Source organism: Lonchura striata, chromosome 30 (assembly GCF_046129695.1).
Source record: "Lonchura striata isolate bLonStr1 chromosome 30, bLonStr1.mat, whole genome shotgun sequence".
Lineage (NCBI taxonomy): Eukaryota > Metazoa > Chordata > Aves > Passeriformes > Estrildidae > Lonchura > Lonchura striata.
Window position 1 is genome coordinate 2317790 of NC_134632.1, and position 17960 is coordinate 2335749.

The following is a 17960-nucleotide window of genomic DNA, read 5'->3' on the forward strand; positions in this document are numbered from 1 at the left end:
TAGACAAAATCCATTGAAATTCCATAGGAGGGCACCAGAAAAAAAAGGTCAAGAAATTTCTTTAATTACTGACAGTTTTATTATCATTGTCTCTTACACTGTCTGCATATGAACAAATAGTTCCAGAACCTTCAAAAAAAGCTGAGAGTGAGACATTTTGTAAAAATGCCATAGAATCACTAGGGAGTAGTAAAAATAAATTACAGCATTGCAAAAATGCATTTCACTTTGCCATAGAAGCTCTACTATTCCATCCTATACACATTATTTTACAGGTTTTACAGTAGCCATGGAAAATAAACTCACACGACCTAGGCGAGACAATTGCTAACCAAAGGCACTGCCAACAGGATTTGCGCTTAAAGAAGGGGCAAATACTTCTAAAAACAGCTCAACTGACCCATGAGAATTTGAATTTCAGCACCCACCAACTCTTCAAGTGCCCCTCGTATTGAAAAAAAAACAACCAAACGAACGAGCCCTGCTGGTGGCAGGAGGATTTCAGCAGCATCCACAGTGATTGCATACGAAGCCATGCCTTCTACAAACTGTCAAAGACATGCTGGGGCCAGGAAGGGAGAGGGGACACTCACCAAAACAACAACAAAAAACCAAACCAAAAAGGAAACCTGCACAACTTTCAGCCAGAAAGAAAAGGGATTTCAAACCAAGCGTGTGGCTCTTCCCTCTGAGAGCCACCGGCAGTTTTTACAGCGCTCTTCCCCGCTGTGGAAATGAAGTATTTATAGGGTGCTGTCAAGGCTCAAAGCACCAGAAAAACGGCATTGAAGTGACTCCACAAGGGAATAGTGAAGTGCTAAATCTGCTTGTAGCTGGACAAGCAGCCCCAGAGCACGGCAAGGGCTGCTCTGGGCTGCCAGCAGCTGTTAAAGGTCGTTGGGTGTCGAGTACAGTACAGCTGGAGGCTCCTGTGCACAGAGCCCTGCCAGCAAAGCCTCGCTGCTGACAGAACAGGAGCTTGGCAGAAAGTGGCTTTCACACCAGCCGAGGGCTCCAAGTAATGCAGTTACTCTAGAAACAAACAAAATCTGGGGGAAAAAAAAAATAAAATCCCAAGCAGTCACCTTCCAGAAAGAAACAAAGCAGTTCCTCATCCCTCCCCGGCCACCAGGGCCTCGTCACACCAGTGCTGTGGGGACAGGAGGGACAAGGGCTCTGCACAGCTTCCTCCTTAGAATGCAAAGTTTTCACACTTAAGGGAAAAAAAAAAGGCACTGAGGTAAATTTGAGACTTTTCCCCGTTCCCTTACAACCTGCTGCCTCCCCTGGCAGGGGCTCAGGTGGGGTCCCAGCAGCCACAGTGAGCCCCAGCTGTTCATGGAGCCACACAAACCCTGCTCCATCCCCATCCAGCAGTGCCGTTCCCCATTCCTGGGCTGTGAGCAGAGGGAGGGCTGGCCCTGGCTGTGTGCAGCGTGCTCGGTACGGAGCACTGAGGGTAAACGAGGAGCCCAACCTCTCCCCCGGGATCCCTGGAGCATTCCCAGCCCGGCTGCGATCCCTGCACGGCCCCAGCACCACGGAGCCAGCCTGCAGCTCGGGGACCTTGCTGAGGGATGCTCAGCATGGTGTGCTGGGAGCCCTGAGACAGGCAGAGAGAGACTTGCTGTCCTCTCCTGGCTCCACGGAGAGAGCAAATCCTGGGAAGCTTCCTGGACGTGCAGGACAGCACCAGTTAGAGTGGGGAGGGAGGACAGGGCACAGGGACAGCACTGCGAGGAGCAGGGGCAGGAGGAAGCACAGGTGAGGTGAGCAGAAAGCATCCAAGGACAGCAATTCCCTTACTTGGTGCCACCTCCACACCCCAGCCCTGGATGGGGCTCCTCTCCCTCGGGGCCAGGCACGTTCACAGCTCAAAATCTGATTTGTGAAGGGGTTTTGAGCTTTCCTGGGTTCCTCTGATGGACACGTATTGCTAAACCTTCAACACCGAAGCCTCAGCCTGTGCCCCAACCATCACCTTTACACTTTTCAAACAGAATTTCTGGAAATACAGGTCCCAGTTCCTACAGAGTAGAGAACTGGAGAAACACTAGCTAACTTGGCTAAGCATCAGGGACAGTTACTGTAATTCTGCTCTTTCCAAAATTAGAAGACAAATAGAATCAAAATGAATGATTTTCCTGGGAATTACTATTACCAAGTTGCAATAATATTTACTAACAGAGTGTTGGGGTGTTGCAGCTGCCTTGGTGTCCTAACCTGGCATTTCCCTGGCTGCCTGAGCCCTGAACGAGTCCAGGGCTTGGCTAGATCTGCAACACCCACATGGTTTGGTGCAACCACCTCCTCCCCTTTTCCTGCTGCTTCCTGTGCTCCTTACGAAACCAGAACTGGGCCACGAGGGCACTGTGGGCCACAGCACCTCCAAACAGGAACAAGCAGCTCGCTGGGAGGAGCAGGAACAGCAGAGCTGCCCTGCTCCAAACTTCAGCCAGCAGATGGGTCCTGTCGGGTGTCACACCAAGAATTTTCCATGCAGCATCTCCAGCGGATGGCACGGCTGGAAAGCCAACCAGCAGCTGTGTTTGTTTTGTTGAAGCTGTTTTAAAAACAGGCTTCCTGTCCTTGGACTGGTTGTGGTCCTGGGAGAAGAGGTTTCAGAAGAGGAAAATGCAATAGGATCATTTTAGGGGTGCTGGGAGCCAGTCCTTATGGAAGGCTGAAGAGGGAAAATGACTACTAAGGTGTCCTGAGAAGTCTTTTTGTTAAAAACAGTCTCTAGCTTAGTCTGATGCCCAGTGCCTCCTGAAGGTTATCCAGGTTTGCCTCTGGCCTCTTTCAGGGTCTGTTGCAGTCTCTGTTTGAACCTCTCGTATTTCCTGTGCACCTGCTGGATTTTGTCCTTCTCCTCTTTGTCCAGGATCATCAGGAAGTTCTGCAGCTCGGGGATGGAGAAGGCGTCCCACTGCAAAAGCAGCAAGAGGCAAAGTGAGCACACACCTGCTGGGCCTTGGGGGTTCTTACCTCTGAATCTGTGAGGAGGAGCAATAAAATACATTTAAACGTATCTGATCTCCAGGAATTTAACCTCCTGTGCTCAGAGGGATGGGATAAGGGGCTATGGCATGAAGGACCATCCCAATCCTCCCACCCCAACATGGGAAACAGAATCCTGCAGGATGCAGCAGCTCCCAGCATTTGCTTCACTGTGGTGGGGAGCAAGATTTTAACCAAAAAATGCAAATTAATTACCTGAGTGTCCCTGGCTTTTACTGAAATTAGTGAATTACTTATAACAGTGCTCATCTAATCTAATTAGTGAGGATTGACCCTGGGGCTGCACTGCCAGGTTCCATGAACAGATTATGGACTGGCCATCAAAACTGGCCTCAGCATTTTCACAGCTCAAGTTTGAATTGTTTTAAAAACCCAGATCATTTAGGAGCAATAAAAGACCTCTCAAAGGGAAACAGCCCTTTTTTTTTCTGCCTCTGCCACGCACCTCCCAGCTCTGCCACGTGCTCCACATTTGTGTGAAAACCAAGAAGAAGTCACAACGTACCTCAACTTCCCCCGTTTCGTTTTCCTTCAGCACAAAGCTGAGCACATCGGTGTCAGGGCCCGCCAGCAGCCGCAGGTACAGGGGGTACTCGGTGAGAGGGAGCTTCTGGAAGAGCACTGCAAGGACAGCACACACCCCCAGTGAGGCCAGGGCTGCCAGGGCACAGGGGAGCTCAGGGGATCAGCTGGAGCGTGGAAAAGGATGCTCAGAATCACAGGGCTGAGTCTCTATCACAGATTCATAACGATCCCTGTAAGGTCTCAGGTGGTTTCAGACCCTCCTGAAATCCTAATTCCCAGACAGCATCACCTCCTGTGGGGGTCTGGCTGTTGATTCATGGATCAGGGCTGCCAGGGCACAAGGGATCAGCTGGAGCATGGAAAAGGATGTGCAGGATCACAGGGCTGAGTCTCTATCACAGATTCATAAGGATCCCTGTAAGGTCTCAGGTGGTTTCAGCCCCTTCTGAAATCATAATTCCCTGTTAACCTAAGCAGCATCACCTCCTGTGATGCTGTTGATTCACCTGGATTTAGGCTTTGCCTGCCTGACACCCCAGTGACTCCTCCAGGACACCAACCAGAAGCCAAAACCCCCACCCCAGGCAGAGCTGCCAGGCCCTGAACTCACCTTGCCCGTCTTTCCTCATCTCCTTGAAAAGTGCAAACTTCTGGGGGTTATCCACCACCATGAACTTCTTCAGGAGCCCCTGGATCACCTCGCTCACCGTGGTGGTGCTGCTGATGTGCAGCTGCTTGATGGCATCCAGGGGCAGGTAGAAGGAGGTTCTTCTGTGCGTCATCTCGGCCAGGTTCACCTCCCTGAGGGCATCGTAGATGGACGGGGGCCGGATCCCGGCCGGCACCGTCACGGGCCGCCGCAGCTTCAGGTGCACCTTGATGAACCCCGTGTACGTGCCGTCGTCGTTCTGGGGCAAAGCACACGGGGATCAGGCTCCAGGCAGCTCTTCCATCCCTTTTCCACCACAAGAAGTTGGTGTGCAGCGTGGGGTGACAGCAGGAGCTGCCCCCGCTCCGGGAGTTCCAGCGTTCCTCATTAATCATGTCAAAAATACCCAGTAATTTCGGGACAAGCACTGCTGATTTTCTCTTGGTAATGACTCATCCCTTCCTGTCGCCTGTGGGATCTTGTCTGATTTCAAACCAGCCCTGCTACGAGGCAGTTATGGAAATTCCACTGCATGGAATTTGTAGTTGCACTTAACATGGATTTGAAACCTCTGGTTCTGCAGGATGTCCCAACTTATTCCTGATGTTATTCCTTATTCCTTACGTTATTCCTTATTCCTTACGTTATTCCTTATTCCTTATGTTATTCCTTATTCCTTATGTTATTCCTTATTCCTTATGTTATTCCTTATTCCTTATTCCTTATTTCTTATTCCTTATTCCTTATGTTTTATTCCCCATTTAAGGGATTCTCACATCTCTGTGTAAAAAATCACCCCTGGACATCAGCTGATCCCACCACAGGTCTCTTACCCTACCCTCAGCTCCACAAAAATGCAGGAATCAGAAGATGACACACTGCACAGTGCCCCCAGGAAGCCTGGCAGTGGTGAGGGCACAGCATCTCTCTCGAGAAAGGTTTTGTGATCCTAAAGCCCTTTCCAACAGCTCACAGGCCTGGTTCCACCCTGACTCATCCCCTCTGGGGCTCATCCACCTGGGACAAGGCTTTGTGGCAACTCCTGGCCAGAGATCCGTGGCAGCAGGAAGGGATGGAGGCAGAGATGGGTTACCTGGGAAGCCCAGCAGGAGGAAAAGCAGCTTGGCAGCCACCCTGACCCCAGTGACACCTTCCCCACAGGCTGGCCTCGTGCAGCGCCCACAGGAACCAGCACCAGCCCCTGTGTGTGAGGGGAAACCATCCCAGTACGCACCAGTTTCATCAGCAGGCAGTTGGTGACCTTTGCATTGTACTTTTCGATCCTCTGTTTGATCTCCTGGACGGTTGGAGGCTCAGGTTTTTCTTCTTCTACCGTTGGTGCCACATTCTGCAATCAGAACAGAGGGGCTTTAGCTGCTCTGTGTGTTGGGTAATGCTCCATCTGTTCAGGAGCGGATCCTGCTCAGATCCTGAGCAGTGATGACACAGGTGGGGACGGTCCCAAATGTGCAGGATGCCACACCCCAACCCCAAACCACCTCTGACACCAGTGACAGGCAGTGGAGGGCAACACAAAATGCACCAGTTGGTGGCACGGAGCAGTAAAGCATCCCAGTACAAATCCAACCTTTAAAACCCACTTTCAAAGCAAAGCCACCTGTACCTGCAAGCATCTATTTCTTTTTTGCAATGCACGAAAGAAAATCCCATCCTATTTCCAGTATTCACAGCTCTGACTCCCCAAAACTCAAGCAGCTTCCAGTGGGTTCACCCAGGCAGAACCTAGAGTTAAATCTCTCACTGCTTTTGTGCAAACCTTGGGAAATTACAGCTCAGAGCAATAAAAACACACGAGCAGCAGGCTGGCTGTGTGACTGAAAACAAATCAGGCACTGCAGGACCAGTCCAGGCATCCCAGCCCGTGTCAGGAACTGCTCAGTGTCTGCCTGGGCTCCCCCAGAGGGGGACAGAGGCTGCTGCTAGCCCAGGTTTGGGGGAATTTCCTCCAAAACCAACAGATCTGACCTGTAGGTGGGCTCTACCTGAAGGCCAGCCATGGAAATGTCACTAATGAATAATCACAGAATCATTAAGGTCAGAAATGATCTCTGAGATCGAGTCCAGCTCTCAACACAGCACCATTAACCATGTCCCCAAGTGTCACATCCACAGCCTTTTGAACACTTCCAGGGATGCTGATTCCACCATTTCCCCCTTTCATGAAGAAATTTTCACTCTTAATCAGTCCAAACCTCCCCTGGCTCCCCTCCAGCCAGGAGGGCAGGTCTCCTCTACAGCACTGCCTGCTTTATCTGCTCCATCTGCAGCAAACAAGCCTCTGTGTGTCTTGGGCAATGCTCAGGGGGCTGCATCTCCCTGCTCAGAGCTCTGCTGCCTTCCCAGAACTCACCACCTTCCCTGGCCACAGCCTGGGAACGCATTCTGCCCAGATTTTCTGTGGGCTTGCTCAGAAGTTGGCATGAGCAGGGAGCAGGAAGCGTGAAGGGATGTGCCATCAAGGCTGGCAAGGCTCAGAATGAAAACTGTAACCTCTGAAAAAAAAAAAGGGGAAAAAAGGCAGCTTGGGGAGCAGAGCTTGTTTCTTCCCAGGCAGCCCCAGAGCACACAGGACAAGGACACAGCAGAGCTGTAAATAAGCCAGTATTGCCCAAGGCTACCCCTGGTATTTCTTTCAGGAGGAGAATCAAGCCGAGGACAAGCTGAAGCCCTGCCTGCAATCTGGCAAGGCAGCAGTGCTGGGCAGCCCTGGGCTCATCGAGGCTGTTCCCAGGCACAGCTCAGGATTTCTCCTTTTCCACCCCGGAGCAGCAAACAGCTCCAGACCCCTGGGACCCCCCCGTGGAGCAGGCACCCAGGGGACAGCAGTGACACCGGGTGCAGCCTCCTCGGTCACTCCAAGAGAGGGAGAGGGGCTCCAAACAGGGGCATGAGTGACAGGACAAGGGTGATGGCTTTGAACCAGAAGAGAGGAGATTTAGATGAGATATCAGGGAGAAATCCTTCCCTGGGGGGTGGGTGCCCAGAGCAGCTGGGGCTGCCCCATCCCTGGAAGTGTCCAAGGCCAGGCTGGAGCAGCCTGGGACAGTGGAAGGTGTCCCTGTCCATGGCAGGGGTGGGAGTGGATGAGGTTCCCTCACCCGAAGCGTTTTAGGTTCCTTCCAACCCAAAGCATTCTATGGCAATAAAAGCAGAGCTTGCCTGGGTTATTCAGAACTCCTCAATCTGTCAGAGCCCTTTGGCTCACCCTGCATCAAGTCTTGGCCACACACAGGTGCTGGACTGGCAGGGGAGTCTTTAAAAATCACCTTTAGAAACCATGCTGTGGGTTGAGATTTTGAAAGCAGCATGATGGAAAAAGGAAAAAAAAAAAAAAAAAAAAAAAACAGAAAAACAACAAGAAACCCACATCCCTTCCCTATAAGTTAACAGAAAATGAACTCTCAGAACCATGCACTTCCTCATGTCACCCATGTCACAGCACTGAGACAGGCACAGCTGTGCTGCCCCTCACCAGGGCTGGCCCCAGCCCAGCCACCCAGTGAGGGAGGGCAGGGGACCCTCGGGACTGTCCCCTCCTGCACACAGAGAGCTGAGGGCACCACCACATCATCCATGGCACAAACACAGCCCAGACAGAGAGAGCCTGTCCATCCATACATACCTACATCATCATCCATCTATTCCATCCATCATCCATCATCCATCCATTCCATCCGTCATCCATCATCCATCATCCATCCAGCCATCTATCCCTCCATCCATGGATCCATCCATGTGGGGACTCAAAATGTCTCTCAGACATTTTTAGAGGTTCCAGGCCTTGGTCAGAAGCATTTGAGACCCTGGCAGGCAGCTGCAAACAGCTGTGATTTTGGGTTTGAGCCATGGAATGAGTTACCAACTTTGGAGGTGGAACAAGCAGTCACAAAAGGTTAGATAGGATAGTAAAAGTAGTTATAAAACAGAGGGGAAAATTCTTTAGTATTGTACAGGGGGGTTTTAGCACCTGTACAGGGGGGTTCACTTTGTACATGGGGGTCAGAAGTTCTAAGATGGAGGAAAGTGGGCTGATCCTGTTCTTCCTCCTTCTTCTTCCTTGCCTCCATGTTCTTGGTGATGTTGGCACTCACAGATTGGTTTAGAGTAGAAAAGCACTTTGTAATATAGGTAGTAGGTATTGGGGGAAAACTGTAAACATGTAATACGTAATATATCATATAAAAGATAGCAGCAGCCCTGGGTGGGGAGAGAGAAGAAGAAGACACCAGAGAGGATGTCAGGGTGTGTGTGTGCCTCTGCCCAGGCCTCTGACCAAGCAGCCACAGCCAGTGAAGAAAATCTTTTAGATAACTCACAATAAACTGCCTTGAGACAGAACAGCAAGACCCTGCGCAGTTTTTCTTTGGAATCACGGGTTAGAGGAGAAATTTCACCACCACATGAGACCTCAGAGCAAGCCTGGGGTTCCCACATATCCATTCATCCATGCCTCCATCCATGCATCCATCATCCATCCATGGATCCATCCATCATCCATCATCCACCCATCCCTCCACGAATCCATGGATCCATCCATCTACCTCTCCATCCCTCCATGGCAAAAGCAAACCCAGCAGCTCTGCCTGTCCCTGTCACTGCAGCTGGCCTGTCCCCAGGAGGGCAGGTGCTCCCCTGGTGTGACACGGTGACATTCCCAGCCCAGGGGCAGAGCCTGGGAGCAGCTGGGTTTCCAGGCAGGAACAGGGCACAGCAGGGCAGCAGGAGCCCCAGCGCCTCTCCGCACACACGCAGCACGTGAGGAGGGTTTTGGCTTCCCAGAAACCCAAAGCAGTCCCAGCAGGAGGGGCCTGGCTCAGGAGCACGTCACCAATGTCACACAATGTCACCAATGTCACCGATGTCATAAATGTCACATGATGTCACCAATGTCACCGATGTCACCGATGTCATAAATGTCACATGATGTCACCAATGTCACCGATGTCACCAATGTCACACGATGTCACCAATGTCACCGATGTCATAAATGTCACATGATGTCACCAATGTCACACGATGTCACCAATGTCACACGATGTCACACAATGTCACCAATGTCACACCAATGTCACCAATGTCACACGATGTCACACAATGTCACCAATGTCACATCATGTCACCGATGTCACACGATGTTACACAATGTCACCAATGTCACATCATGTCACCGATGTCACACGATGTCACCAATGTCACCAATATCACCGATGTCACTGATGTCACACGATGTCACCAATGTCACCGACGTCACCAATGTCACACGATGTCACCAATGTCACTGATGTTACACGATGTCACCAATGTCACTGATGTCACCAATGTCACACGCCAGCACTGCCCCACTGTGGGTCCTGCCTTCCCCACACTGGGCAGCTCAGGGGTACCCGCAGCCTGCCCAGCCCCTGCCAGCTCCCCTTCCCCCTGCTCCAAGGAAAGGAACTTTGGATGATTTTCCTCCCGCTCCAAGGAAAGGAAGTTCGGATGATTTTCCTCCCGCTCCAAGGAAAGGAAGTTTGGATGATTTTCCTCCTGCTCCAGGGAAAGGAAGTTTGGATGATTTTCCTCCCGCTCCAGGGAAAGGAAGTTTGGATGATTTTCCTCCTGCTCCAGGGAAAGGAAGTTTGGATGATTTCTTTCCCGCATCCATCCCACCACGGGCACGGTGCCAGCACAGTGTCCTGATGGAACCTGGGGACACACGGTGAACTCACGGGAGGAAAATGGAGGCAAACCCCAGCCAGCTGTCCCAGAGGATCCAGAGTGGGGCCACCCCAGCTCCAGGAGCTGTTTAGGGATGGAGGAGCCCAAAAGGGCACTGGGGATCTGAGGGCTCAACCCTTCACCTCTTCTTGCCACTCAAGCCAGGCAACAGCACGAGCCCCCCGAGCAGGAACCACCCATCCATCCCAATCCTGAACATGTAAATATTCTGCTTTTCTGCTTCCAGACCCAAACCAGCCCAGCAGCACCAGTCCTGTGGTGCAGGAGCCCTGGGAAGAGCAGCCACAGCCTGGGAAGAGAAGCCCTGCTCCTCCTGCAGTGCACAACCAGATCAGCCACTTCTTGCTCCTCACAAATCAACCCCAACCTCTGGTTGTGCAAAGTTTCTGGTGCAAAATCTGCAATTCTGCCTAAAGGAAGAAAAACAGAAGCTTTTAACCATAAACCGTTGCCACATTTCCTGTTGTACAGGGACAGGATGAAACGAGCTGGTAACAAAACCTCATCTCTGCTCTGCACCTCAGCCCTGCTGGGCCTGCAGCTTTCCTGCATGGAAATCAGGGGTGGGACAGCTCAGGCAGCCTCAGGACCACCGGGACAGTGGCCTCGGCTCAGGACACTGGTGTGGCAGCCAGAGGAGGGCACAGGACACTGGTGGGCAGCCAGAGGAGGGCACAGGACACTGGTGGGCACCCAGAGGAACCAGCACAGGACATTGCCAGAAGAACCAGCACAGGACATTGGTGTGGCAGTCAGAGGATGGGCACAGGATATTGCCAGAAGAACCAGCACAGGACACTGGTGTGGCACCCAGAGGAGGGCACAGCACATTGGTGTGGCACCCAGAGGAGGGCACAGGACACTGGTGTGGCACCCAGAGGATGGGCACAGGACATTGGTGTGGCACCCAGAGGAGGGCACAGCACATTGGTGTGGCACCCAGAGGATGGGCACAGGACACTGGTGTGGCACCCAGAGGAGGGCACAGCACATTGGTGTGGCACCCAGAGGATGGGCACAGGACACTGGTGTGACACCCAGAGGAGGGCACAGGACACTGGTGTGGCACCCAGAGGATGGGCACAGGACATTGGTGTGGCAGCCAGAGGAGGGCACAGGACATTGGTGTGACACCCAGAGGAGGGCACAGGACACTGGTGTGGCACCCAGAGGATGGGCACAGGACACTGGTGTGGCACCCAGAGGAGGGCACAGGACATTGCCAGAAGAACCAGCACAGGACACTGATGGGCACCCAGAGGAGGGCACAGGACACTGGTGGGCACCCAGAGGAGGGCACATTCCCCGTGCCACCTCCTGTGTGGCCAGCAGAAGCCCAGGGCCAGCAGAGCTGCCAGGAGGGCTCCCTGCCCGCCTGCCCCTGGCGATCCTGCACACAGCCCTGGCACAGAAGAGGAACACGCTGGCAGCTCGCCGGCCTCGCCCAGGCTGGCAGGTGGAGGCTTTGCCAGCCCTGGGCCTCTGCCACGAGCCAGCTGGCGGGCAGTGGTGGCTGCAGTGACACAGGGACAGCCAGGCTGCCAGGACAGTCTGGAGATGGGGATGTAAGGAGTGACTGGAGCCACCGCTGGCACCTGGGCTGATGCCCAGGAGCGGGGCAGGACCGGGGCACACAGAGCCCACACAGAGCCCACGGCCCGGGGCTGGGTAGGGCTCACCACCCTCTGTGCAAGCCAGCACTCAGCTAATGAGCTGTGAGCTCCTGCCAGGCTTTTGTGGACAACCCAGGGGCCATCGAGATGATGGTGACAGCTCTCAAAGCACTTCCAAGCCAAGAGAGGCAACAAGGAAACCTCCAGTGACAGATATTGTCATTTACAAGGATGCCAGGAGAAACACACCCCACATTCAAAGAGCACCCTCCCTACAGCCTCTCACCTTCTTCAAGTCAACTCCCAACTTAAAAACCTTGTCAAAGCAGCTGAGGCAGCAGCTCTGCACCACGCTGGGCGCCTGGTTTTGGGAATAACAGCTCCAGGTGGGACCCAGGAGCTGGTGTGACCACAGGAGCTGCTGTGTGGTCACAGCCTGGAGGACCAGCAGCTCAGGACCTGTGGCTTCACCAGCAAACCAGGCATGGGAAAAAGCAGCACAGGCAGAAAGTCTGAGTGTGGTGGACACTCCCTGCAGCCCCAAGGCCACCATCCCTGCATCTCTGGGGCCACCATCCCTGCCCCTCTCCCCCAGCCAGTTCTCCTCCCCAGCTCTGTCATTGATGAATTTGAAGAGCAGAGCTCTGGGGGTGGATCTGGCCCAGCATCACCACATTCTTGGCACTCTGATCTCAGGCAGGAGTGGCCAAGTCCTCCCTGGTGTGATCGGGCTCAGCTCCATCCCTGTTTCCATCAGCCAGGCTGGGACAATTCACATTCCCAAACCCACAGGCCAAGTTCTCCCTTTGGCTCCTTGTTCAGACTGCAGGAGCATTTCAGAGACCTCCTCTGAAGGGATTTTATGAGCTGGGCCATCAATCATCAATTTTTCTGCTTATTAAGGAAAGATTTGTCTTAAAACACCAAAAAACAAAGCCTGGAGAAGCACATCTGAGTGTCCCTGGCTGTGGAGCTGCAGCTCAGAGCAGCATCACCTGTGACCACAAACACAGCCCAGCACAAAGGACTGGAAATAAATGTGAATGCTCCAGATTTGAGTCAGAAATGTGAGAACTGACAGCTCAGATCTGTAAATCCAGCTGCAGCAGGGAGTGGTGGCAGCTTGGGGACACTGGGGACAGGGCTGTCACCAGAGCTGGGACATCTCTGCTCTCACAGAGCTCTCCATCCCTGCACGACACCCAACACTTCCCCTTCAACACCCACTCCCAGGGTTCACAGCACTAAACTGGGAAAGGATCCACTGCTCCAGCACAGACAGGCAGGGGGGAGAATCATACAAGAGATCTGGACTGAAAAAAACCTCAAAAAACCTTAAATACCCCCAACATTTCCCTCCCTTTGAGGAATTCAGATGAGGTGCTGTGGTTTATTTTGGGGTTCAGAGGAAAAGGCAGCAGACAGGAGAGCAGGGGATGGCTGCTGCATTTCAGAGAGGTTAGAGCAACTGAAGATGGGCTCAGTGTTTTGATTGCCATGGAGATTCCACTTAGAAACTGATTTTCCTGCCACAGCTGAGCACTGAGAGCTGACAAGGTCCTCACAAGGAGCTGCATCTCAGAGGGGTCCAGGCTGGAGCTGCTCTGCATTGCAGCAGGCTGGCCATGCCCAGGCTGCCCACCCAGCCCCAGCTGCTTCCCTGCACCCCAAAAACCTGCCCTGAGCACCAGCCAGCTCTGGGATTAGGGGGCAAGGCTGGCTGGGATCTTGGAGATGCCTTCATCCAGCCTTGCTTGGGTTCTGCCCCTCCTGTGCTTCCCATCCCTGGACATTCCCTTGCCCCCTTCCCTCTCTCTCATCAGCCTCTGATGCAGAACTCCAAGAATAATTTTGCAGAGTTTTAAGCAATCAGGCTTCGGGTAGAAGCCACTGAAGCCATTCAGCTGGAGAGGCCCAAAAAATGCAAAGTAATGGATCTCCAGGGAAGAGGTCACATCTGAGATCTGAACCAGCTCTTTGCTAATGAAGAGTGATTTCACTGATGGTTCTGAAAATAAAAAGGAATTACAGCATTCCTAGAAAGAGGCTCTTCAGACTAATACAGTAGTTTCAATCAGAAAAATGGTTTCTGTAATCCTGCAGATCAAATCCCACTCCAGTAAGTGCCATGCCTGTGTGTCCCCTCCTACCCACCCACACCTCATTTCCTCCCCAGAGATGTTTCCTGTGTCCCTCAGGACATAAATCCCTAAGTTATCCACATTTATCTTCCTCCTGCCCAGAGCAGGCCCTGCCACACTGCCAGCCCTGCCCTGGGCAGCCCAGGATGGACAACCAGCACCATCCCAAACACATCCACCAGCACAGCTCACTCTGGGGTCTCAGCTGATGTTTTCCCCCTGTGCCCAGGTGGTGAGAAACAGAGCTGTTGTCCCACACAGCTCTTGCAGGGCTGGGAATGTTCCACATTCAAAAATTACCACTTTAATAAGGTGCCAAGTTAAAAACAGAGGACAGGGATTGAATCAAAATCCAAGAGAGATGTCAACCACCTCCTCAGTGTCCACCACCACCTCTTCCTCCTGCAGGACCTGCACCACCACCAACCCCAAACAAGCCATGAACCCCCCCCCAAAATCTTCCTCCACCAAGGCCTGAGCGTGGTTTCCACCTCTGTGAGAATCCACCTCCTCACACAGCCCCATTACACAACACCAGTTGGGCTCAGCAGCACATTTGGTGCATGTGGGGTTTTTTTTTTTCATGCACAGGAACCATTTCCTCCCCACACCACCAAACCCCTGAAAGGCTCCATCTTCTCTGGCAGCCTGAGCTCTGCCACCCACGCTGGCCACATCCAGGTGAGGAGCTGGGCAAAAAGGGGCTGCAGCAGCCCCTGAGCCCTCTGAGAGGGAGAAATCCCAATCAGCAACAGCTCCAGCTGATTTCCAGAGATGCCCCAGGATCTGCAGTGCCCTGGCTCAAACAGAGCAGCTCTGGCTGTACCAGCACCCCAATCTCCTCCATCTCCTACACAAATGAATCATCAAATGACATTTAAAAACCAGCACTACGTGTCGGTTAATCATAATGAGAGGGAGCTGCTGGCTAGCAGGGAATATCCCACCTTAAACCATTTCTGCAGGGAAATTCAATAAAATTCCCAGCTCCCAGAGCAGCCCCCCCTGCCCAGGGAGAGCCCTTGGAGGTGCTGCAAGAAGCTGAACCCCAAAGCACGTGCAGCTCTGCAGCCTCAGGTGCAAATACAGCAGAGCTGAACAGAGGCACAGCAGAGCTGAACAGAGGCACGTCAGTGCTGGTGGTTTACAGGAAGATTTTAAGTGAAAAAGCTGCTTCCTGGGCCAGATTTGATCTCTGGGTGCTGCAGGGCTCTCGTTCCCATGTGAAACTCCCACTTCTGCAGCAGCACCTTCTCCTTTTATGCTCAGCTCTAGCTGGGGCCCCAAAGTTCATGACAGGGATTTTTAATTTTTGGGTTTTTTTTTAAACAGACATTGAAAAACTGTGAAGCAGCGTTGTCAACGTTGCTGAGACACAAATCTCATGCTGGTGAAACACTGCCCAGCCAAACCCTCTGCCCTTCTCCAAGGCAGGCACACACACAGCCCCAGGCTCCCAGAAAAGGATCACGTTCATCACCGTGTTGATCAGCTCACGGATTAATTCTGCCCTGAACTTCCCCATCCACCCCAGAGGTGCAATTTTCACCCACGGCACAGATTCTACAAGGCCAAACCCCATCTCCCCGCCGGGAGCCTGCCCCGTGGCTGCCAGCTGCCTAGAAAGGATTGCACCTAAAGCTGAAAAACACACCGAGAGCCGCGGATCCCCGGGCGAGGGGGAAACCCGGCGTGGAGAAGGCTGAGAAAAACCCGCAGAGCAGAGGGCAGAACCCCTCGTGGCCGGCAGCTGTGCCCCGGCTCATTTTTGGCATCACCCGCAGCCAAACGTGCGGCAGCGCCGGCATCCCCCAGCCCCGCGTTACCTTGGCAGGGACCTTGCTCTGCGCGCTGCGGAAGAACGAGGTTTTGGCCGTGAAAAAGCAATCCTCGAGGTCTTCATCCAAGCTGCAGTAGCCGCTGCTCATGCTGCTGCCGATGGTTCATGGGAGCCGGGCAGAGGCGAGGGGCTGCGGGCGAGCCGGGGGGCTCGGGGGGCCGGCGAGCATCGGGGTCCCCGCTGCGCTCACATCCCCGGCTCGCCGCTTATCTGCGGCAGCTCCTTCTGCTCATCCCGCCGAGCTATTCCTGCTTCGCAGGCAGCCGTGCCGGGTAACCCTTCCCTCGCCTCGCCTCCCGCACCCGCCTCCCTGCGCAGCATGGAAGGGGCAGAGCTCCCGGTTCGCTCCCGGTGCTCCCCGGTTCTCTCCCGGTTCGGCCCCGGTATGTCCCGGTTCTCTCCCGGTTCGCTCCCGGTTCACTCCCGGTTCGCTCCCGGTTCGCCCCCGGTTCGCTCACGGTGCGCTCCCGGTTCGCCCCCGGTGCGCTCCCGGTTCGCCCCCGGTATATCCCGGTTCTCTCCCGGTTCGCCCCCGGTATGTCGCGGTTCTCTCCCGGTTCTCTCCCGGTTCGCCCCCGGTGCGCTCCCGGTTCGTCCCCGGTGCGCTCCGCTCGCCGCTCCCGGGGCTGCCCGCGCAGCAGCGGCGGCAGCATCGCCTCCCCTTCCTGCCCTGGCCCCGCTCTGCCGCAGCCCGGCCACTTCCTCTCGTCTGAGTTTTCGCCCCGCTCGCAGCCGAGCCGCTGGGCTCGGCCCTGGCCCCCGGGGCAGCGCCTTGGAGAGGCGAAAGGCGCTGCCAAGGAGGGCTGCGGGCTGCTCCGTGCCTGCCACGGCATCCCCGGGAGCTCCGTGGAACCAGCTGAGGGATTCGGGCTGCTGGGGAAATTGGGGAAAGGGGGAGGCAGGTGGGGATGCGGCTCAGACCCTCCCGCGGTGCCAGGAACCCTCAGCCATCACAAGTGGGTGCCTCTTCGTGCTGCACATGATTTCAGAGCACCAGGAACAATTTCAGCTGCCAGACTGAGGCAGCTTCGACTGCAGCCCAGGGAGAAAGCTCCTGGGTGCTGCTTTTAGAGCAGCCGTGACCTTCCTGCTTGGTGGAGATCACAGGGATTTGTGGGGCTGGGCAGGGGAAGGGCTCTGCTCCGCACAGGATGCCACAGGCAGGGACACTTTCCACTGTCCCAAGGTTCTCCCAGCCCCATCCAGCCTGGCCTTGGACATGCCAGGGATCCAGCCACAGCTGCTCTGTGCCAGGGCCTCTCACCCTCACAGGGAAGAATTTCTTCCCAATATCTCAACTTGCTCCTCCAGGGCTCCGAGAGCTCCCCACAAGCCACCAGCCAGCACCAAAACTTCTCCTCCTGACAGATTGCAGATGTTGCTCCAAACCCTTCCAGCTGTATCTGCTGAAGAACTTCAATTGCTACAAAGCTTTGCGAGCTCCGTGCCCAGCACAGCAGCAACCCGTGAATACAAATGGGGATGTAGATGGAAAGGCTGGCAACATCTGCCCCTCAGAAAGAGGAAGGCAAGGGTCCAAGTGCCTTTTTTACAGAGGGAATAAATGAGCCACGTTCTTATGGCAGCAGAGCGTTCCTGCAGCAGCACAGCCCCCTCTGCTCCACAGGGATAAATTTAGAGGAGAAAGAGCCTTAAATTGAGCGTGTGCAACACCAGCAGAAAGTGAGGGTTGGGAGCAGCAGCACTGGGGTCTTCTATGAAGCCTTAGCCCAGAAGTTTCCCAGTGGAACGAGGGTGAAACCTCTGGATTCTCCAAGAATCCCTCATTTATTCCCTGCAGCCCACCTGCATGGGACATCGGCTCCATAAAAAATACAACAAAGCCAAATAAACCAAATAGCTTTGACCCTTTTGTTAGCAGCAGCTCCACATGGTTTACCTGCACATCAGCCCCCCAAATCCCCACTGAGCCCATGCCCAGCAGCAGTTCCCGGCACACAACCAGCCCTGCCAGGTCCAGGGAGCAGCTCCGGGTGCTGTGAGACCAGCAGAGGTTTTTGGCAGCTTCAGCAGGGTCTGGATGTCACCCTGGGAGGCTGATCTGGGACCCAAGTGTAAAACACTCCTAAACACTTAACTGGATCAAAGCCCAAATTATTAACGCTTGGTATTACATGGTAACAGTCCTTAAATAGCTGATATTAAAATAGTTATTTCTCTAATGCTTCCACTTTGCTTAATTTGGATAATATGATTTAATGACTTCCAATTATGCCAGCTGTTTCGTTTTTTGTTCTGTGTTTTCAGGCCTCTTCCCCTCCTGCCAGTGTGTTCAGGCATCCTGTTAATCTCCTACTGGAATATTGACATTATTTTCCCTCCATCCTCCTCCTTTCCAGCAGGAACCCTCCAGGAACGTGGCTGCGTGCTCAGCTCAAGCAAACCTGGCGATGATTTTCCCCTGATTA

General features: G+C 53.8%; 1 protein-coding gene across 2 annotated transcripts in view; it reads right to left on the minus strand.

Moving 5' to 3' along the window:
• Window positions 1-56: 56 nt before the first annotated feature.
• RASSF5 (Ras association domain family member 5) overlaps window positions 57-17960 on the minus strand; it is a 32501-nt gene continuing 14597 nt past the window's right edge. Inside the window, exons 1-5 of one of the 2 annotated variants that reach the window (XM_021535309.3) lie at window positions 15518-15834; window positions 5430-5543; window positions 4157-4454; window positions 3527-3642; window positions 57-2929 (exon numbers count right to left, since the gene is read on the minus strand). In XM_021535309.3, coding sequence (XP_021390984.1) covers window positions 2777-2929; window positions 3527-3642; window positions 4157-4454; window positions 5430-5543; window positions 15518-15619 — 783 coding nt within the window. In that variant the 5' untranslated portion in view covers window positions 15620-15834 and the 3' untranslated portion in view covers window positions 57-2776. Of the gene's footprint in view, window positions 2930-3526; window positions 3643-4156; window positions 4455-5429; window positions 5544-15517; window positions 15835-17960 lie in introns of those variants that run through there. The other variant, XM_077789059.1, reaches the window with a different exon arrangement.